The sequence below is a fragment of the Ammospiza nelsoni genome, chromosome 1 (assembly GCF_027579445.1).
Source record: "Ammospiza nelsoni isolate bAmmNel1 chromosome 1, bAmmNel1.pri, whole genome shotgun sequence".
Taxonomy (NCBI): domain Eukaryota; kingdom Metazoa; phylum Chordata; class Aves; order Passeriformes; family Passerellidae; genus Ammospiza; species Ammospiza nelsoni.
Window position 1 is genome coordinate 128,271,204 of NC_080633.1, and position 24,050 is coordinate 128,295,253.

Sequence of the window (24,050 nt, forward strand, 5' to 3'; positions counted from 1 at the left end):
GGAAGTATGTCTTACTTGGCATCAGTAAAGAAAACAGCCTTCCTGGTTTCAGAGCCTCACATTTTAAGTTTTAGCTCACTGGGCACTCTTAGACCCAGTTGCACCAGTGACCTGTCAGCAGGGACACCCTGGAAGGGGAGGCATCCTTGGTACTCATTGTCTCTTTGAATACTTTGCTTCCACTGAAGAGAAGGCTATGTTACCTTGTTCCGAAGAGCTTTTTCACAGTTTGTTAACTCTAAATCAACCTTGAAAAACAAAATTTTTAAAAATTAAAGAAATTACAGCCAACCTTCTCCAATTATCTGGAATTTTATTCCATCCATATACATGCATAGTAACAACATTTGTTGAGAAATTATTTCTATCAGAAGTAGAACATTATCTTTGTGATCACCAGTTGCAGTATTGCTACTTTTATATTTAAATACATCTTATATATGAATTAGATTCATAATTGCAGCATTGAGTTTAGGGTTTTGTTTTAGACTGTGCCTTTCAAAAGATAAAACTGATTGATATGACCTCATTTCTTACAATACTGCTTCCAGTAATTTTGTTCATTCTTTATAAAGTATTGCATTTAACAGCAAAGGTTTAAAAATTGAGACAGAGATGCATCAGCGAAAGAAAATACAAGTACTATACAAGAAAGAAAATGCCATCTTCATTTAACGTACGTTTCAGATTAAGAAAGTGGACAGAAACATACTGCTACATACAAATGCAAAGCCTAATGACTAAGGTACTGTATGTGCTAAAATATAAAATGCAAACTGAGCCCAATTGTTCAAAAAAATTGAAATTTTAAGGCGAACTTTACAGCATAGTTGAAACTTCTTTGCAAGTTATATTTTAGCATATACATATATCTGCAACAGCATATAAGAAAAAAAATCAGGATACACAAGTGCTTTTGAAGCTATTTCTAAAATGCTTTTCTGTATTGTTTGCGACTATTTTCTTTAAAATCTACTATACAGTGCAAACCATATGTGCTACACAATAACTATACAATAACATTACAAATGACTTTAATATAAAGTTTTTAAATAAAAAATAACATAACTACAGCTATGAATACTGCTGGTAAAATAAATTAATATTTTTGAAAATGGCACCAATAATACACTTTACTAATGGACTGTAATGAAATTACACCTTTAAGTCTTCAACTCAGCAATAATGAAATCTCCTGATTGTCCAGATGTAATTCAAACAGCTTTCTTTAAACTGCATGGAACAATATGCTAAACACATGTACCAAAGGTGACCGATTGTTTCATTTGACATGTTCTGCTGCATGTGAAGAGCAATAAAACTTCTTGTGAGTTATAAAGTTTGAGAGATTGTTGAACTGGATGTCACACAGTCGGCAATACTTTCCACTGGTTGGAGCCTGGGTAGAGCCATTCACACCTTTAGCTATACTAGACAACTGTTCCTCTGCTGTAGGAATTGCTGGAGAGACGTTTTCATTTGTAGCTAAGGGATTCTCAGAGATCCAGGAAGGAGACTTGTGCCCATCTTCATGGGGAGGATTCTGGGAAATGTTCTCTTGCTGTGGGTTAGCAGCAGGCCTTTCCTCCTGTTTTAGTCCCCCATTAACTATTACCATGCCTCGGTTTTTCGGCAGTAGTGGAAGAGATTCTTTCTTCGGCACAGCACATCCATTTGAAGGCGCCTGGCCTTTAGGAGATTCACTTTCTGTATTTGTGCTTTGATCCAAATCAGTATTATGAATGACGAGAGAACCAGAAATGTAATCGCTTGGCTTTATTCCATAATAAGGAGAAAGCTGATCTGCTCCTTTAGCTTTCTTTATTGCTCCAGGGTAAAGGCATTGTGGAAGAAACAAATGTTTGTTTTCTTCTTTTGTAGCAATAAGCTGGGCTGCTTCACTAAAGACTTTCAGTCCTTGAAGTGTTGCTAAGTGTGTGGAAAATAAGTTTCCATTAGGAGAGGACTGTTTTGAGTTTCCATTTTTTTCACATTTGATTATGCTTCTCTCATAACTGACATCTGGGCTGTTTCTTTCACTTTCTGGGTTTTGAAACACCTTACTGTCGAGTTGTCCCAGGTCACCACGCTGATGAGCAGTGACAGGACAAAAATTCTGCTTGTGAGCCAGGTAGTTCTCCACCTTGTTAAAACTGATCTTGCATACGGTGCACTCATGGTAGTCCAGCAGCCTTTTGGGAGAAGTGGACGTCCTCTCTGACGGGGGTAAGCATTTTTTACTGAGATCTATTGGCACATCCATCTCCAAGCAAGACACGGTGGAGTGGGCAGTATCACACTTTGAAACTGGAACACACTTGTTAATAGACAGTGATGTTTCCAGATGCTTCGAGACTATTCCTGGAAAAATATCACATCGTGGGTGGTAACATTCCCCAAGACCCTCTGTTGGCTCTTGAGTAGATGTACATGGATTGCCAAGATTAGCAACTTCTAGAAATCGCTGTTGAACTAGTGGTGGCCTCTGCTCTTGCTCAGGTAAGCACATCTCGTACATCTTCCTTCGCTTCCGAGTACGCATTGTTCTCTGCATGGCAGGCACTTTGTTGGAAGCTGACCTCTTCAGCGGGGGATCGTGGCGAGTGGCACAGTAATACTGCTTGTGGACCATGTAGGTCTCATGTCTGCTGAAAGTAATATTGCAAGCTTCACATGTGGTCTTGTTAGGGTCACTCTCCCCTTCTACTAAGGGAGCATTGGGATTCTTCACATCAGAAGGTTTTCCATTGATCTTCTCATCACCATTGCTTGCAGTTGACAACTTCTTAGGCTGTGCAGTAAAGTCTTTTTCATGACTTTTATTGTTTGGCCCAATCAAATCTAAAACATTGGAAGAGTTTAAGCAAGATGTCTGGAGAAGTTGATTTTCTGGATCAGATGTGTGAGGAGCTGGATTCAGGATGCTTATAGAGCTTTGACCATTACTGGGACTTACAGCTTCAGGCATTTTTTCTGGAACACTGGAAAAATCTGGTGACTTTGCCATCTGCTGCCATCGGCTGCTGCAGTAATGCTTTTTGTGTACCAAATAGTTGTCCAAATTATTAAATGTTATGTTGCATTCAAAACATGTAGCCCCTTTAGGCATCAAAGGACTGTAAATTACAGGGGGATAATTGCTACTTCCATGCCTCAGCCTCCGATGGACCAGTTCTGACATTTTGGCTAATATCTCTGAAGCCTGAGGAACCACAGTGATGTCTTGGGGAAAAGCAAACTGGGAAAGAAAGGGTCCCATTGGGAAAGAGGGACCAATATTAGGCTGAACTGGAGATGAAGCAAGTCTTGGACTGGATGGTTCAGATTTTATTTTGGTATATGAAAAACTCTGCTTATTCGCGGCAGGCTGGGTTTCTGGCCTCTGGTTTGGAAGGAAAAGTGGAGCCTTTTTTTCACATTTATCAAGCTCTGTATCAGAACTTGCATCTTTAGTCTGCATGGTCTTTTGGCTCTGGGGAACATCATTTCTGCTCAACAGGTCCGTTGCTGGCTGTAAACCTTCTTCATTTCCACTTGGAGAGTGTTCAATGTCACTTTCTCTCTGAATTTTGTTGCCAGAGACATGTAACTCTTGGTGCTGCAGTAGCTCCCTCTGAGTTTGGAAGCCAAAATGGCAGTGATTGCATCTAAAGGCAGCTTGAGTAAGATGCGAGAACAGGTGCTGATGAAAGTTAATCACTGAATCTGCAGTGTAAGTACAAACTGTGCATTTCAGACTAGCACCGGGTGGGAGAAATTCTTCCATTTTCACTCCTACAGAAAAGACAAGCAAAATACAAAATAAAGTGACCATTTTGCCCCTCATGAAGAATACTGGGAAATCAGCTGCAAAGAAGGTACAAATGCAGTGAGAATGACTAATTTTCTTCTTATGAGATAGTATTAGTCACCCTGAAAATACTTGAATTGGTTTTTCCTCGAACTGCTAGGTTATTCGCAGACTTTTACTCTGCTTTGGAGAGCCCTAGTATTTGCATACATTCATCAGAGCTGCAGGAAGAGAAAGAACAAGGGAAAGGATAAAAATGTACTGGACTTATTTTAAATGAAGCGTCTCAGAAATTACAGTTGCAAATAAAGGGAAACATTATGTTCCCCACACACAGTCGCTGGAAATTTTGAATGCACAGAAAGCACACCAAGGTCAAGAGGTTCAAGGTTACGATGTAGCTTGAGGTACAGCCCTCAGTGCGCCTGAAAGCCACAGACAAAGCAGAAGTAGCATTTTGAGTACAACTGATGCTCAGCTCTTTGCTTGCACGGGTTGGCTGTAGTGTGGGAAGAGGTTACAGATCTACCCTCACCGCAAAGGAGTGATGACTGTTTTCCTTGTGAAGGGAGGAGGAGCAGTACGATATGGCTTCACCGACATTTTATCTTTCACATATAATGGCCATTGGCAACTACTGCTATAATATAACACCTTTTCCTCATGAAATCACTACCACTTTATCAAGAACAGTACATTCAAAGACATCTTACAATCACCGATTAAACTAAAAACTCCATGCATTTTGAAATTGAAAATGCTTTAAAAAGAGATAAGACCAGATTTCTCAACTGCAACAACACAGATTCTAGTTACATTTTAGACAATAGTAACTGAAAAAAATATTGATAGGGATGATATTCAGAATTCAAAATGAGTATTTGTTCTGCCTACACATAGGCACATATACCACACCTCAGTCAGGTGTAGTAGGTGTGTAGTAGTTGGACAATACAAAACTGTAAGAATATTGTATCTCACTCTGTGGGTAGTCACAGTGTTGTACCTGGAGATCCTCGCTTTTTGCCTAGCATCAGTGACCCCCCCAAGTTGTGAGTGGCATCTTAAATTTGACCTGCTCTTGGCCTCAGAGGCCAGAAGGGAATCAAGGAGATACACAGCACTTTAGTCAGCACTTTGTTTCCCATCAGGCACTCCTTCCCCAGGAGGCCACATGAAGCTTGAGCTCCTCCACTGACATGAGATGGCGCTTCACATGCTTCCCCATCATGTGGTACAGTGACAGCAGTCTCTATGGGACTTTGCATTTCAGTCAGGGTTCTGCATTCCTGTGGTGTAGGTCTGCTAGAGCCTCCAGTGGGAACAGCAGTAGCAGTTGAAGCAAACACAGTGCTCCCAAAGATTACAAGACATTTGGAAAAGGAATGTTCATTCCTGCTGAAGAAGGTGTTGTAACTTGTGATAATCTCTATGGAAAAATAAAGACTGACAGTATAGGAAAAAGTGCAAAGAATGATTGAATAGACTGGTTTATGACTAAAAGGAAAGGGAAAGGCCTGAGGTTTAGTCTCTCTTCTAGGAAATAACTAAAGATTCTTACTGGAAATTCACCACAATCTCAGATCTATGTCTTTCAAGGAACATAGATCTCTAGATTACATGCAGACATGGTCCCTCACCGCTCATGGCTCAAAATCCTCAACACCTAAGCCAGTTGCCATGTCAATAAATGCAAATAGTTGAAGTAAATGTTTTGCACAATGGCTAATATTTCAGTTTTCCTCTGCATGGGGAGAAATTAATCTGTTATCCTCCCAGAGTATCTGGTTGTAATTACCAGCCTGTAAGACACACTGGGCTGCATGCACCTGATCTTATTGAAGCTGTTGTAACCTATGGTTCTATTGGCTTACTGCACAGTGAAATATTTGCTAGGCAACAAACAGAAAACTGCAATACCTGATAGTATCTTTAAGTAAAGAAAGATCTGAGCTCTAAATTACACAGAATGACGAGGTTGGAAGAGACCTTCAAGATCATTGAGCCCATCCCAACCCTAACACCTCAACTAGACCATGGCACTGAGTGCCACATCCAGTCTTTTTTTAAACACATCCAGAGATGGTGACTCCACCACCTCCCCAGGCAGAAAATTCCAGTACATTATCACTCTTTCCATAACAAACTTTTTCCTAATATCCAACCTATGTTTCCCTTGGCACAGCTTGAGATTGTGTCCTCTGGTTCTGTCAGTTGCTGCCTGGAGAAAGAGACCAACCCCCACCTGACCACAGCCACCTTTCAGGGAGTTGTAGAGAGTGATAAGGTCACCTCTGATGTCCTTTTCTCCTGGCTAAACACCCCCAGCTCCCTCAGTCATTCCTCACAGGGTTTGTGTCCCAAGCCCCTCACAGCCTCATTGCCTCCCCTGGTCGCGCTCAAGCGTCTCAAGGTCCTTCCCAAACTGAGGGCCCAGAACTGGACACAGCACTCAAGGTGTGGCCTCACCTGTGCTGGGTACAGGGCAAGAATGACCTCCCTGGGCCTGCTGGTCACACTGTTCCTGATACTGGCCAGGATGCCATTGGCCTTCTTGGCCACCAGGGCTCACTGCTGGCTCATGTTCAGTCTGGTGTCAACCAGCACCCTCAGGTCCCTTTCTGCCTGGGCACTGTCCAGCCACACTGTCCCCTATAAAGCTGCTGGGGGTTATTGTGGCCAAAATGCAGGACTTGGCACTTGGACTTATTAAACTTCATCCTATTAAACTCTGCCCATCCATTCACCCATTCCAGGTCTCTCTGCAGAGCCCTCCTACCTTCCAACAGAATGACACACACTTCCAGTTTAGTGTCATCTGCAAATTTCCTAATGAAGGACTTGATGCCCTCATCCATGTCATCAATAAAAATATTGAACAGATCTGGCCCCAGCACAGACCCCTGAGGGACACCACTGCTGGATGCAGCACCATTCACCACCACTCTCTGGGCCCGGCCATGCAGCCAGTTCCTAACCCAGCACAGAGTGCTCCTGCCCAAACCCTGGGCTGCCAGCTTCTCCAGGAGTGTGCTGTGGGAGACAGCATCAAAGGCCTTGCTGAAGTCCAAATAGACAACAACCACGGCCTTTCCTACATCCACCAGGAGGGTCACCTGGTCATAGAAGGAGACCAGGTTAGTCAAACATGACTGACCCCTCCTAAACCCATTCTGGCTGGCTGGGTCTGATCCCTTGGCCATCCTGTAAGTGCTGTGTGATAGCACTCAGTATGAACTGCTCCATTATCTTACCTGGTACTGAGGTCAGGCTAACTGGCCTGTAAGGACCAGGATCCTCCTTCCCACCCTTTTTGTGAATGGGTGTCACATTGGCCAGCTTTGAGTCATCTGGAACCTCACCAGTGAGCCAGGACAGCTGGTAAATGATGGAGAGTGGCTTCACAAGCTCATCTGCCAGCTCCCTCATCACCCTGGGATGGATCCCATCTGGGTGCATAGATTTATAAACATCCAAGCAGCTCAGCAGTTCTCTGAATGCCTCCTCTTGGATAACAGGGGACCATTGATGATGAATGACTAAGGGTTTCCTGTGTTGTCTACATACAGAAGTTTTCACTCAGCACTATTCTAGTCCTTTTCTGGGAGGTACCAAACTCCTCCAAGACAGTATGTTGCCTTATAGAATTGCAATTGCTACCCAAGAATCAGAGGATCATTTTTTGCTTCACCAAATCCACAGAGTAGACTATGCATGCCCCAGGAGTTTTTACACTGCAGCCAAAGAAGGCTTTCTTCTGTGATTAAAGCACCCATTAATGTCCTTTAGACTCCATTCATTTAACAGGAGGATCAGGAACACACACAGAGCCCTCGCTTCTTTCCAGAAGCAGTTCTGTACACCAGACATCAAACACACAACACACTGACCCTGCAAGCTTTCTTATTTGTGGGTGTTCTCTGCCACTGAAAACTCCAATGCAAAATGTCCTGCAAACTCTTGTGTTTCCAGCCCTAATTCAAATCAAAATTGGTCATCAACATCATGTGATGTGGGACATGGTTTGGTGGTGGACTTGATGATCTCAAATATCCTTTTCCAACCTGGACAAACCTATGATTCTCTGTTTTTGTGATTATAAAACACTATCCCCATTTTATACTTATAAGAAGGGAAAAGAATATTTCTATCAAACAGTAATTTTTTTTCATGCAACAATTGTCCTGGTAAAAGCAGAGAGTTGTGGACCATGATCCTTAGAACCTTCTGCCTATGAAGCCTCCTCTAGGGCTAAGAAGGAAGATATTACTTCAGAAGGACATGTTCTCTGGTTGTGTGTGTGTTTGGTAGCTGTAATCCTGCAGAAATTGATTGTGTCTGGACTCCTGATCATACCTTCACCAGAAAGGTAAAGAAATGCTGCCTGTATGTGTGTATGCACACATTAAGAGAGAGACAACAACAAATGAGGATTAGTAGATGAGATAAATGACACTGGTTGCTTGGGAGAGGTACTTGGTGTAGAACACTGGTCAGAAACTGTTGGCATTTTGGTATTATCTACATGCAATGCTTGCATATATTTGGGGAGACTTTGACCTACTGAATATTATAGTGAATAATTCTTCAAAAAGCTAAATCTAGAAGATGATACACAAAAATACATGATACTTACCACTGTGAGAATTTAGGTGCATTTCCAGGGCTCTTGCGTTTGAAAAGCTTTTGGTGCACTGTGGAAAGGGGCAGACACTGGATATCTGCTGAGCACTGTCCTCACTCTCCTCTGACAGCTGTGGCCCCTCTCTCTGCCTCCCACTGCAGTAATACATGAGATGGGCCTGCAGGTTCCGCTCACTTCGGTACCAAATGCCACAGGATTTGCAAGGGAATATGTCCTCTACAAGCAAGTACAAGCAGATGCAGGTTAGTCACAGTTCACTTGGTCCCAACCAATTAACACAGCTAGATTAATTCCCCTCCCTTCCCCATTAAAAAAATACTTATTTAACAAAACATTGAAAGCAGAGAAATCGATTTATTAAGATGCCACTTGCGGATGAGAAACTAACATGGGAGAAAGTTGATTCTTTCAAAAGGATATATTTTTTTAAAGTTGCATAAAGAAAACTGCTAGAAGCTTTTGGCACATAATTACTTTTAAAAATTAAATTAAATTAAATGTTTGTTAGGAACATGCAATACTAATTAAGGAACTATGCTGTATTTTCAATACATCACTACTCATTAGGTGACATCTTTCAATTTTGTTTCTGTGTGCACAAGACTTCCAGCTCTGGGCCTTGGAATTTTTGAGTACTAACAAGAGATCATTCTGAAGAATGTGTATTTTCAGTATGCTTCCATTTATTACTGTAAAATCCTTTTGTTCTGATATCCAGGAGGCAAGACTAGACTACTTTTCCTTAAGATTCTATCATACTGAATTATACTGATATTATTCTAACCAGCATGTCTATTTCCTTGGTTCCGATTCTTATTAATTATAGAAATTGAAATTTCTTATGTATTTTTTGTCCTCTTATTTTCAGTAAATTGTTGGTTTTCCACTTTTCATTATACACAGAGAATATTTACTAAAAATAAGGCAATTTTTCATTGTCTCCTATCCCAAAGTGTAAGCTCCTCTCTGAGGAGACACCATGCAGAGGTTGCACAGAGTGTTTTCAACAGCAGAAGTTGGGATTTTGATCATGTATTAGAGGCTACATACTTCACTAATGTGAAGAGTAATAATAGATATGGTATTTTTACACAAAGTGGACAGATATTTGTGTGTTAATACCCTGTCAAAGGACACAGAACCTGTTGTGTATACATCTCAGAAAGACAAAAGATCTGTTTAATCTTTCTAAAGGTGAACCTTCCATCCTATCAGTAAGAACAGGAGAAATCCCTGCTCTTTTGGGGCACATCTACGCTAGTAAATTAAACTGTGACAGGATCTACACTTCAACACTGAAACTCGTCTATATTGCTAAATCCTGACAACAGTCCCTTCTATACCTTTGGCTTAAGTCAATGAACACTATTCCCATTCATGCACAAATTTCAGGAGTTATCATAGGCATAGAACCATTCTCTGCATGTGGTGTGGACACCTCTCAACGGTTTTCGAGACTGAGAGGATAAAATTGTGAGTAACTCAGACTGAGACAGCTGACCTCAGGATCAAGCAGTTGCAGTCAACATCAAAACACGTCTTGATCAATATGAAAACTCCCCTGATGCAGAATGCAAAGAGCTGCTAGAGACTGTAATTAACTTAGTTTTTGAAGAATGGCTGGCTGCTCTGAAAACATGGCATGTGTAGCTGATGATGTCATTCATTACCATTCGTGACAATTTATGCTTAATTTCAAATATTGATGTCTATAGGACAACCGCTCTGTTTCAATTCCTTTGGGTGAACAAAGTTGAAGACTCCAACCCATTGACATGGATGAGTCTTTTATTTGCCAAATATTTACAAATGCAGCCAAAATTTACATTGCTTAGTTTGCTTCTCTGATTGCAATGCTAATGCTTGTCTATTTTTCTGCTCATGAATTTGCAAAAAATATTTATACCACTACCAATTTCTATTTTTCCCTTTGCCACTGAATAATTGTGCATGGATTTCAGACACAAATACTTAATGGAGCAGTTAGTATTCCAATGTACACCACTATTAAAACATTAGTGATACAGCTTGCATCATTTCAAATGTCCACCTCGCTTTAAAGGCGGCATTTCAACATTTAGTTTTGGCCTCAAATGGTTTAAAAAAGTTGAACTGTTGGTGCTTCCACAGAAAAGAAAGTCCAAAAGTCCTAATAGGAAATTCTGATATGGGCAACTTGTCCTATTTGAATTAATTTGACTGCATTCCATCACAGAATTGAACTTTCTGATTATCTTAATGAATTTGACTTCCAGCCATCTTTATTTCCTATGGGTTAGATGGCCTGGACAGTCTGTAGCTGCAGTTATGCACAGTGAATATGTGACTCCCATTACATGCCAAGCAAAGGAAATGCATGAGGAGTTTTGCATGGTGAGAGGATGGAATTTCAGGGAGAGCAATATACAGGTATGGAATCTGAACTACTTATTACTACTCTAAAGCAATGTGAAACAGATAAAGGCTACTTGAAACTAATGTTTTAATTACTTAAAAGCAAAATATTGGAATTTATTTCAATGAATACTTTCATCTAATGAAACATTCAGCCTCAAGCTGAATGAATCATAGGTGACATTCTAATTTTGTTTTGAGCAAATATTAGGAAACATAAAAAATCCCCCAAACAAGCTACAAAACCAATTTTTTTTTTCAGAGATCCAGAAAAGGAATGTTTAAGAGATGGCTCACTACAAATTTAGAGATTCATTCAGCTTGTTGCTCAACTTCTAGTTCAATACTTTAATGAAGAAACTGAATTTTACCAACTCAACAATGAAAAATTAAAATAGCCCCTTATGATCAGAGGCAGAGTTGGGACTGATGTGGAAAGTTATGAGCAGTAAGACTTGCTATTTTCACATTTTCCTTGAGTCAAGAACACAGAAGTTACTCTGAGTTGCTGCTAAACTTTTACAGCCAGAGCTGATGCACCATATACTTAAAGACTCCTCTCAGCAATGTTCAGTGTCCAGGGCTCTGCAAAAGTCAGTGCTGACAGAAAAGATGTTTCCAGAAGTGTGATGTTGTAGAAATCTGACTACTTTGCCAAAGCCCAGAGTTGGCCTCATAGATTTACACAAGAATATAATCTCATCTGAAACAATCTGTGCCCTTCAGGTAAGGTAGTAGCTGCCTTTCTGCTTTTCAGCTTTCCTTCCTTTCCCTGTTGGCTATAAACAGGCCTCCCCTAACAGTGGTAACTTCAGTTAGTGGCATGTTAAGTGCTTCTGACACCTTATTTTGGAAAGGTCCTGTGCAATCCTAATTGCTGATTCTGTGAGCAGGTATGTCAGCTCACAGCTGCCCCACTGGTGGGGTAGAAGTGAATGTGCTTAGCTAAAGGGCACGAGGCTGCTCCAACTCACTCTTGGAAGGGAAGACTTGGATGATAAGGGCATTTGAAGGTTTATCTTTAAAAATAGGCTAACATTAAATATGTAGCTATCAAAATTGTTTACCAGAAAATAAGCAATTAAAAAGGAAAAATAAACTGAAAGGGAAACATAGAATGAAAAGTGTTACCCAGGATATTTTAACCAGTTCTGTGTGAAGATGTTGTGACTGATCAAGGTTCGGTATTATTAAGTGTGAGTCTGAGTGGCAGATTATGTGCTCACATGTGCATGTGCACCTGAAATACCGTGTTCAGTATTCAATATAACTAATTAGAATACTTAGAAACCATGGGAAGCATGAGGAAGGGCTCCAGCATGGGGTCTAAATGGACAGACTTGCAAAGTTCTGAGAGCTAAGAATGCGCAATCTAAATCTAAGTGATGGCTGGTGAGGATCATGGTAATGGCCAATATATTTGAAAAGTATTTAGAAAGGAGGATGAGGAACTAGGGCTGCATAAAGGTAAACAGCAGGCAAACTTTTGCATAAGCAAGAGTTAAAAATGTAAACTTTGTCCCCATACAGGAACACTCATGTCCCTCCTCTCTAAGGACAGCACTTGAACGCATGCTGCATTTTATCCGTGACAGAGCCCATTGATGACCAGAAGATCTAAAAACATTCTTAGTTAACCACATTCACTGGAGATGCTACAATAAATTAGGGCTGCTCTATGGCATGATTTCTGCTGCATTTTGAAACAATCACTGAAAGGATGTGTTTCTTTTATTTTGCTGAGTATCATGAATTATTACCAGAAACTGCAGTAGTAAGCAACAAGCTTTCTTGAGCAGCAGAGGCTGGACTTTGACAGCTAGCCGACTTATCTCATCTACTTTTTTAACAGTTTCTAATCCTATTGCCTCTGGGAACAGATCACAGAACCTCCACACGAGGGCAGGTACTCTGGGTGAGGCTCTTGCCAGACTGCTCTTCCTGCTCTTTTTATCTGAGATGCTGGGGGAACAAAAGCAGGCTTTGAGCTGCGGTGTGGTTTCTGCGGTCATGAATTCACCATCGCTGCGTTAGCTTTTCACGTGTGCCTTGGAGTGCTGTTGTTTCAAAAACCCGCCAGGGAATAGAGTTCCTCACTTACTGTTCACAATAGCTGTAGGCAAAATAGATGCCATGGCAGCCTGCTGCGGGAGCAGCTGTATGGAGTCCAGCAGGCGGGCGGGGTACATGCCTTCTGCCAGAGTCATCTGACTGGCAGCCTGCAGCCTAGAGTCAAAATCCACAACAAAGGCAACCAGCTCCTCACCCTCCGAGATGGCCTTGGTCGTGGTACACCAAAGCTGCCCTCCTGCAGGAAACAAAAAGCAGAAAGATTTTAATTGACAATATCAAATTCCAGAACTTACAACATGAGTGCTATCTTAGCAGTTCTCATTTTTTAAAAATTTTGATGGTTTATTTAAGGTAAAGAGGCATACAGTTTTTACTTTTCCTGTCTTCCTTCTACCAACATAGGAATTTTCGTGTATAAGAAAAACAAATTTGGGGTAGCTTTCCTAACTATTTGCAGCATGAAAAATTATTTTAATTTTTCATTTTGTCTCCTAAAAAGCCAGCATTATGAAAATCAAGATATAGGTGAAAATAACTTATGCAGCACTTCTCTCATTATAATTTTCACCAAAGTTCCTGTAAATTTTTTCTCAACTCCAAGCTTGCTTTATTTTGAATAGCAAATCACAGCTCAGTAAAACCAAACAGCTGCAAGAAAGAAATCAGATTTCCTCTTAAGGGCGTTCTTCCCCTCCCTTATGTTTGTCACCCTCTTTCTCTAAAAAATCTTCCCTTATGTAATATTCTTCATAACATGACTGCTTTATCTCTGCTTACACTGACTGAACTTCCTGAAAAGAAGATATGCCAAAGATCTGTTTCATAAAGGCTTATTCAAATAAAGGTTTGTTTAAAAGGGGGGGAGAAGGAGGGGAAGTGGAAGAACTTTCATCAAACAGTAAGATACACTATAGCTCTGTGCTGCAAATGTCACGTGTAGTGCATTAAAAAGAAAATTAACTATGCGAGTACATCTACTAATGTATTTGAATGAGATAGTGAATGCTCATTTATTTAACATGTTTAGACAGGCAAAGCACTTATATTGTGTTATCTACACTCTCAGGCCTAGATACATATCCAATACAGTTATGCCTGAAATAATGTTGCATACTTTATATGTTATAAAGCTTTTTTTTTTTTTCCTCAGGTTTTGTATATATAGAGAAAGCTATATGTTGCATTCATTAGGCAAGCAAAAACTGTACTCGTTTTGATAAGTAATATTGCTGTGTTTATCTTTTGGCATAACTGCCTTTTCAACTGCACTTCATTTTTTCCCTTCAACGAGATTATAGTTTTAAAACAACTTGTTGCAAAAATCTGGTAGAGGAGATAACAACAGTGTATGATATGCCACAGCTAAATGGAAGAATTAGGACATTGTTTTAGAGAAATCTTGGACAATTAATTAAACCGGTCTATTAGCTTTCAAAGATGAGCAAACAAAAAAGCATCAGTGACAGTGTATTTCAGTGGCAAAATACACTAAGCTTCCAGACCTCAAAGTGGTGTAGAAGTTTCAAAGCAGAAAAGTGTCTTTGTATTCACCCTTCGGCAATACAGCAGTTGAAGCTGCTACAAAGTTTAGAAACAATTTACTGTGATGGGACCAAAGCACACCAAGATTTACTGGTCTCCAAGATGACAACATTAAATGGTGCAAATCGGAGTAATTTCTTCTAGAGAATAAGGAGTTAAAAAATAAAGATAGCACCAAAAATTTCTACAAATGGAGAATCACAATGCCTGAGCAGGAATTAAAAAAAAAAATTGAAGAGCACAATCTGATATATTGTCTGATATAACTAGTAAATATACAGAAGCCTTCAGAGCTAAATTGGGAGAAAACCTCTTCCAGAAAGAAACACTTTCTGGAACACTAGGTTAAATTCCTAAAGTGTACTTAAACTAGTCTTGTAGATGAAAAAACATGGAACACACACTGCAATTTGAGAACCTGAAATTGGGTACTTTTGCAGCAAACATCACACAGTTAATTTCCGTTATTAGCATGCACATCTATCTTAGTTATATACAGAAGGTGTAATAATCAACCAACACATTTTAGTATATTTTAATACAGAATAAGAGCTCTTTCTAGACTTTATTATTCACTGGATCTCTTAATAAAAATGAGTCACTGCAGAATAAACAACTGAGACTTCCTCTATCCCAGCAAACATCTTGACATGCTGTGTGTACCCTTGGGGGGGAAAACAAGTGATTACTGGGTCTCCAGCTGCACTCAGTCTAGATCAGCTAAAAGGCTGAGTCAGGCTCCTGGTGTTGGAGCTCCTCAGGGCGTTGACTCATGTCCAGCAGCAGATTAAACTCGGGCAGCTGGAGGGAGCGGTGACCCGGGCTGCCTGCTCCACCCAGCTCCTGCAAACTGTCACACCTACGGCAGGCACAGCCTGGTGGGATGTGTGACAGCTTTGGAAGCACAACCGCTTCTAGTTTGGCTTAATAAAGAAAATCAGAATTAGGGAGGTTAAATCCATTTCTGCATATTAATACAAACCTTCAGCTCAGCAGGATTCAGATCCAAAAAGGGTATTGCTATTTTGTTTTCACTCACCTCAGTCAATAGAAAATGAGGCATTTAAGTAATCATGCCATACACATCCACATTTTCATCAAATATGAAATTGTGTAAAGTTAAATCCACAGATGAGCTCCCAAAAGATGCCTTCCAGCTACTGGAAATGCAGCTCAGCACCTTTGCAGCAACAGTCACTCATTGGGACAGGACACAGTGCAGTCCCCACTTGTCCCCTTCTATGCTTGCCTGCACAGAGTAAGGCAAGAGCTGCTGTTTTGAAAGATGCAAACGATTTTATTCCCCTTAATGCAGTGAATGCAAACATGCTGACCTTCATGCACAGCAGGAAGATTGTGGAAGAGAAGTCTTCTTGAGCCTTCTACTGCACAGTCAAGCAAAGAGCACAAGTCAGTCAAGAGTGACAGAAAAAGTCCTGTCAAGTGCAGAGAACCCGACAGAGGCTTCCAGATTTAATAGGAAGTTCCAGTCGTGACTACCATATGAATTGCTATGCTGTCTAGACACCTCTGGCAGGGATAAGGGCTTCCTTACAGGTGGCAGCTAAAAATCAGGAGAATTTTTTTCCCCCAAACATTTCAACAGGCTAAGACACAACTGACATATAAACAGCAGTCTCTCAGGAGCACCACAGCTTTCATTAAACAGAGAGCAGAGTTAACAACAGGCTTTCAAAGGGACGGTACAGAAGCCATAGCCAAGTACCAGTGGTGATTAGAAGGAGATAGGAAGATGTTTGCATGAAATATATGCAAAGGCATGAAGATTTCATAAGGAAATGTGAAGGACTATTATTTATATGAGATGAAGTTCTGATTAAGCTGGCTAGATTTTTTTTTAACCAGCTGTTCCTCTTCTCAGAAATAACTTACAGGAGCAAAATTGTTCTACAAAGCTTTACCAGGCAAAGTTTCTCAGTCCTAAGATAACACAGGCATCCGAGGAAGAGAAAGGATGAACAGATGTTTTAACAGGGATGAGTGACTGACAGTGCCTCTGAAATTGTCATGGTTATATAATTTGGTCTGAAATCAATGGTAGATTTGGGCCTCTTCTTGTCCATAATGAATACATTGGCCACCCATTCTGCCATAGCAGAAAGAAGATTCTTAGTCAGGCACAAGAAGTATGACATTGATTATGAGGATGACAACGATTATATTTATTGCTCACACACCATCTAAATATTGTCAATGCAGTATATAATACAAGCAAGTCTAAAGGATTATAATATAAACAGGTTCAGCTAGAAACACACAGGCTTACAGTCTTTGGCATTACCAAACGCAAAGCAAAAAAAGCACACTTTTTGCTACTACGGGATTTTATCTCAGTATGTGGCCGGCTTTTACTCACCCATTCTGGACGGAGTGCTCCCTATCTTCGGGCTGGATGTACCCGGCAGGAGTTCCTGCCAGGGGCGGGGGCAGGAGGCCAGGAACCCGCACGGAACTGCCTGCAGCCTTGGGAGAGCAGTTTGCCCAGGTGGCCCAGTCCCCAGCAGCACTTTATACCCTTCTCAGGCCGATGTGTACTAAAGTCAATCGCACCCATCACAGCTCCCGCATCTCTGGAACGCATTCATTACGCGAGCAGTCCAGACAGTTCCTCCTGCAATTCCCACCCGGTGCTCTTATCTCAGGGCAATTCCCACCTGGTGTTGTTATCTTTGGACAAATCATATTGCCCATCAGAGACAATAGCAAGGAAAAGCGTGTGTGCCTCGTGCAGAGGATGCACGGGAAGTTTCGGGCATCCGCTGACTCTATTTCGTCACCATCACAACCATGAATACTGAAAGGGGTCTTACAGGTTTTACCTGGTAGAGTAGTAATAAAAGTCTTACTCTTGTGCCAGTGCAAGGAAGGAAGGTTTTAGATCAGCAACAGGCTTTGTAACATTGTGAGGCTGTTTTCTTGAAAAGGGTAATTATGGTTCTGTGAAATCGAAGATAAGTGTCTTGAGCTTGTAATGTATTGTATTTATTTTACCTCTTCTAGTTGTTCAGAATTCAAGGAATTCAAAGTGCTCACTTGTTTAATCATCAGAAGACAGGAAAGCTAAAGAATATGATATTGTGCAAACCAGAGCAAAAAAATTACACTCCATTTGTATTGGCATGAGTTCTTTACCAAAGGACATCAGGCACTGAAGCAATTATCTGATACCTTCAGAACATCCACCAAATGGGAAGGTTATTTCAGGGTTCTCTTCTTTGTCTGCATCTTTCGCTGCAAATATTTCTGCTGCTTTAAAAAAAACACCAACACCCTTAATTACAAACAAAAAACCCCAACCCAAACCAAAAACTTTCTATGAAAATGAAAGAGTAAGGTCCTGATGTCCCTGAAAAACTGTGGACTTACTGTTCTTTGTAATGTTTATGATCAAGATTCTTGTACAAACAGATCTGGTTCCTAACAGGAAGCTTATAAATCATACTCATAATTGCTGTCAAAACTGCAGTGGAGTGTACTGCAAGTTTCGATAATAAAGAATAGAGTCACAGTTCAAACTTGATTACATTTTGGAAATTCATGGTGCTCTTACAAGAATCAGTGGTCTTAAATATCTTCTTCTCCTGCCAAATTTTTCACTTGCACTTTTTATTATTTATGAAATCAGTGTCTGCACAATGTCATGCAGACCTCTGCTGATAAACTCTAATTAAGATTAAGACAAGCCTTTTGGAAAGGATCCCATCATTAGCAAACATGATAAACACAAAAATACTCCCTACTTGTCAACCAGGAGCAATTCAGTAACCTAACAGTATTATCTGTTGCTAGGCTACAGGGCTGACAAAGCTTCAATTATATTGTATGGCCATACCTATAGAAAACTGTATAGGAAAATGTATCTAATATAAAAGCATTTAACTTCATCCATGCTATCTGTAATTCACGGCTTCCCTCAATGGCAAAAAATCAGGTTAATAATTACATGGCATGCTGAAAAAATCTTAGCAATGTGTCATGTTTGCACAGTTTTTTCTAATTTATCTCTATGATTGATAGACATTTGCTTTGTAAAAATAATAAAATACAAGCAATGGGATGCCGTAAACCAGAAGCATAACTACATCTGGACTCATCAAGATATGGAATCACACATAGTATAAAAAATATATAGTAAATTGAACCAATTAAATCATACTTAGATGCAGCAATACACTATCTTCTGTACTCAGAATAAGGAGTAAAATGGTGATAGATACGCATGTTAATTCAAACCTTTATTTTATGTAGGACAGACACCTAAAATAGAAAAAAAAAATTTCAACAGCCCTTCCTTTTTTTCTTCTACATTTGAAATATTTTTTTAAACAAAGGGACCCCTACTATCCCATTTGAAACCAGGAATTTGCCCTGAAAATTTAACTAAATGACCCTTCACTCATTTTGATCCTTAGAACTCTGGAACCCTTTACCACTTCCAGGGAAAAAACAGAATCCTGTACAGTGAGTGTTGTGATGGTGGGCTGCTGCTTTTTTGGATTTTTCCCCCCCACTTATGTTTTGCAGGCCTTAAGGAATGATAATCTGTGGATCACAGTCTGATATATATAAGGTCAGACTCACCTAACTCCACTGGGAAAAAGAGCTTCAAAATGGATGAAACCATTAAGCTCTTGATTCACATTGTTGCTTTCAGGAAAAGTACCTTAAGAGAGCAAGTAGCTAAAACCAGCATTTCCACTCAGTACAAGGAATTTCATGGATTGAGAATCATAATGAAATATAAACATACATTCAAAAGCAAATTCCAGTTTCCCTGTCTTTAGTATTAGTTGATTTTCCTTGCTCAACTATCTGAGTCTTGTTTTTTTGACCCAGAAATGTCACACACCTTTCACACAAGTTTAGGAAATCAATCACAATTTCTATTAAAAGCAGCTTTCAGTGCCAGTTAATTCCGAAGTATTACTTTTGTGTAGTAAAATTTGAGCTTACTGGACTTGATTGCGTTGCTGCAACAACATAATAGCCCATTTCCTGTACACACATCTTTTTGCAAGAAGGGTCAAAAGACTATCAGAATTTATTTAAACAACAGACTGTTGCTCTTAGCAACTTCCAGGCACCATCAGCTGAATTAAACCTTCCCTCCCAATAAAACATTCCAACTTGCAAAAAATTGTGCTTTTTAGTAATGGTAATGCAGGTTAGAGTTAATTTATTTTCTTTCCTCCTTTGTTCCACAGGTTAAGTATTTATGGAAAATTTGCACATCACAATAGGATGGGATCTTCATATTTGGGTTCCTTCTGCTTCTCACCCATGGGGTTGTGACGACTCAGCTTATTGAATGCCATTTCAGTACAGCACAAGTTATTGGGCAGATCTCTAATTTTTGACAGGAACAAAGTACATATATCTATATGTGGACACATTGTTTAATAAAAAAATTATAATTCATTCAAATCCAATACTGTTGAAATTTTTGACAGTGGAGTGGTACAAGGAACAGAACTTATAAATTATGTGTGCCCCTTCTTTGAAAAATGCTTTGGAGGTTTCTTTGTGCATTGGCAAATACAGTAGGAATATGAGTTATTGTGTGAATCCTCCTGCACAGCACCTGATAAAAGAATAAAGAGCTGTGACATATTCTTAAAACAATAGAGGAATTAAAGAGAAACAATGGGCCAGCTGCTTCATTAATACAATCAAAAGACAGCCCAGCACAGAGGAGTCCAGATAATTAAGCACTACTCTTTTAGACCTTTTTTCTATAATAAAATTGCTAAAAATTTATTAACTACTTCATAGTTGTTAGATAGATCTATGTACTTGTTTATTTGGGTTGATTAATGCCTTTTCAGTATTCTACAACATGCCAACTCATGGTTCATACAAGTTTTTGAATAAAATAATGTAGGAATATGTGATACGGATCTGTGGTATATGCAGCAATAAATCAAAGGCATTTTGTGAACAGTCTTTCCAGTTGCTAAATAATTCTTAGCGTTTTTCACATGCGTACACAAAATATGTACTCTGCACAGCATTTTTGCTATTAATGCACTTTAATGTTGGGGATCCAACTGTTTCTCTGTGAAGTGTCCTAAAAATTACCCCTGCAAATTCAGACTACTCAAACTCTCACCAAAACCAGCTTTAGTGTTACATTATTGAGTTGATTTCCTAGCTTCTTCTATAATTTTTCCTTGTTTACTGATCAAAGGAGACTGCCAAAAGATATTTGACCTTTAATTTTAACTACCCACTGCATATGATAAGCCTGCAATAAATGGAAAACCTATTTTCCTGTATAAAAATTGGACCAATATAGGGGACAAACCAGCTCTGTTGCCACTTTTACTATTACCTTTGTGTTCAGCTTAGAATATGGAGCCTTCTCAATTTTTAGCTCACTGAACAAAAGGCAAAGTAAAGAAACTGCAGTGATATTTTCCAGAAGGAATGCAATAGAAAAATACTCATCTTAATGGCTCTAGCCAAATTAAACCCCTGCATTTAGAGATATAAGCTCTCTGACCAGAAACAGGGAAAAAAAATACTCCTTAGGAATATAGCTCTTGCTCCTTCATGTGAGTCAACCTGCCTGAGCTTCGGGTCTGATTTCAGCTTAGTCATATGCTGACAGCTGACAATGTATTCATCTGAATAGATGATTTTATGGTTAAAACTGTCAGGCATTATATAGCTGATAAAGAGGAAAAGAAAAATGTGAAAGGAACTCACCAGTCCTAGGGGAGAGAACTCCTAAACCTGGCATCTCAGTGTGAGTGTCAGGAGTTGGTCTTTCCCTTGCTACAGTACAACTATTACTAACATCACCATCTTATGGCAGCAGCTCTCAAATTCACACTGCAAAACCCTTCCTCAGCTGAACCCCAAATAAAGCACAGTGTTTCTGAAGTGTAAGGAGTGCAGATGTGTAAGGAACAGATTTTGACCTCTTGTTTTTAACAGTGTTGTATGCTTGCATTTTGCTAGTTTGAGGATATTTATGTGTTTCCTCCAATTAAATGTCTACACGTAACACTCAACAGAGTTCTAATAGGTAAAGAGGCAAAATAGATTAGTGCTCCGAAAATATTCACAGGAAAATAATGTGGTAATTTTATTTGCCATTTTCCCCCCTGATAGAGCTGTCACAGCTTATTTACCACAGGGGGAGACAGTTAAACCCATATCCTTAGAAGTTCTATGCATTTAAGAGGCTTATATATCTCTTCTGGGACCCTCGTTCAAATCCTGGGCTAATCAGAATGAATACATATCTTTCTATTAGATGGCTCTAAAAAGTCTTAGGTGATATCAGCTCCTGGTGGACGACAGTCCACAGCGTAAAACTATTAAATGTTTGGCACAAATGGCAATACTTACGAAATGAAGCTGAAAACTGTAATATCCTCCTACATCACAAGAAGTTAAGTCTGCTGCTCAGAGGTTGAAATTAAAGCCTGCCACAAATGCTAAACCTGTTCTATTTCCTTAATTCAGCATAAACTCAAACAAGGAAGTCGAAGGAGTTCTTTCCCTAGTTTAGTGATTTCTTCCCTTTTTCCCTCTCCTCTTTTCTTTGCAAATTCTACTGTTTTGAATTGAGTGCTACACCTTTTTTACATTTGAATTAGGTCTCAGTGGAGTGTTATTTTAGAATTTACGAAGCTTTCAGAGAGAAAATGATAAACAGCTTGAAAAAACCAGACAAACCCTTGCCGACATTGCCCACGTTGCATTCCCACCACCACTGCAAAGGAGCTAAAACTTACTGTCAGAGCACACTCATCTCCCTTTTTACTTTTTACAGGACCACTGAATGGGCACTCTCCATAGAGCTTCCCAGGAGACGTTCCCAGGTGACGCCCACTGCTTTCCCCAGCTTTTGTGGATGCACCAGGTTTCACAGAAAGAGAAAATGCACCACTGAAACCAACTACTCTGAAGCAGGGCTTTGGATACACACATTCCTACAATCCCTGCTTCCGTAACAGCACAGCTGTAAGATGACCTTTTGTAGCCTTACAAACACAATCATGCCTGTGGATTGTCTTTTCAGAGTTATTTTGTGAGGCTGGAGTGTATGAAAAAAGGAGGTGATTAAATGAGACAATAGATATGCTTTAATGGCACCTCTTTCTTGCAGGAAAAGCAGAGTACACTTCATCTTATCAATGGATTTTCTACTGTCTTGCACCTGCTACTGTAGGGCTCATTTCTTGCCCCTGGGCAAATTCAGAGTGAATGGCAAAGGCACCTGAGCGGGAGGAAGGATTAGATAGAAGGAGCTGTAGTGATAGGCTGTATCTGTAAAGGAAAGCAACACAAGAAATATAACAAGAAATAGGGAAGTTTTAGAACAGTAAAATCAAAGTAAGAAACATTGGTTGTGAGACCTGCCTGCTTATCCAATACAGGGGCCAAGCTCCAGAAAAGGCTCACGGCTTTGTGAGAAACAAAAGCCAGCTTTTATAATGAACAGAAGCCGGAGCATTTCGTTATGTGCACTGTAACCCAGAGAAAACAGCTGCTATTATCGTGAGTTATCTCGGGCCTTTACTCGTGTTAACGTTCAGCTCACAGGCTGAAGTTCAGGAACTGAAGTTCACCTCAGCTGTAACGACCATGGAAGGAAAGTGGCACTTCCTGATTCCAAAAAGTCTTGCTCCCACTGAAGCCACTAGAATGTTTTACACTGGCTGCAGTGGAAACAAGGCTCTGTTTCTAAACTAAATAAAAGTAGATTTGCATGTTTAGTATGTTTTAAAATGTAAACACCTTAGAAGCTATAATAAGCATTATAAGAAGTTCCTCATTAAAAAAACCCACCACCACCCACACACAAAACCCCATACCAATATCCCAGATTTCCTCGAAAGGAGTTAAATCCCAGTTCTGCTTTTTTAAATTAGAAGCTAGAAGTAAATTGACTGAAAATTCTCAGTGATCAAAAGCATTTCCACCTTCCAAGCTACACATGGTGTACAAGGTAAACAAGAATTGTAAGCCACCATCAGTCTCCCAGTTAGTTCATCTAGTAAGAGACTGTTAACAGCAGAAAGGGAAGGCTGAGTTACTTCTGGTTACAATGGAACTTGAAAAACAAAAAATGAATGAGCAAATTGTGAAGATTCTGGCTGTACACACTAACACAAATTAACAACTGAGAAGGATTCTGCACTTGATGACTTCTTCCAAAACAGGCTTAATAAAAAATGCCAGTTTACTGAGCATCATACAGGTGCATAGGAGCTACCATTGTGCCTGCTTGGTCAGCATGATTTCTAAATGGCCAGGAAAAAAGTGACTGTATACCCAAAGGCAAGCTGTCAAAATTCAGTTTGCAGCTGATAAACTGATTACAAAGCTGCTTAAGACTTTGCTTGTAAACAAAAGCATTTATCAACTAATAATTTGCAATAAACTGATGTAACTCCCAGCTGAGCCCCAAACTGTAATTGTCTTTACCATCTGCCTATTAAAATACCATTCTTCATCACCAAGCAGGAGCAGAAGGGAGAGAATCTCCAACAACTACATAACTTGCATGCTTATAAATAATCTGTGAGCATTTCACACATTCATTATGATTGCCAGGTTTTGTATACTTCA

At 39.8% G+C, this 24,050-nt stretch overlaps 1 protein-coding gene across 1 annotated transcript in view; it reads right to left on the bottom strand.

Annotated features, from left to right (window-relative positions):
* Positions 1-316: 316 nt before the first annotated feature.
* ZFPM2 (zinc finger protein, FOG family member 2) overlaps positions 317-24,050 on the bottom strand; it is a 308,414-nt gene continuing 284,680 nt past the window's right edge. Inside the window, exons 6-8 of the mRNA XM_059486436.1 lie at positions 12,931-13,137; positions 8,427-8,651; positions 317-3,774 (exon numbers count right to left, since the gene is read on the bottom strand). Coding sequence (XP_059342419.1) covers positions 1,283-3,774; positions 8,427-8,651; positions 12,931-13,137 — 2,924 coding nt within the window. The 3' untranslated portion in view covers positions 317-1,282. The remainder of the gene's footprint in view (positions 3,775-8,426; positions 8,652-12,930; positions 13,138-24,050) is intronic.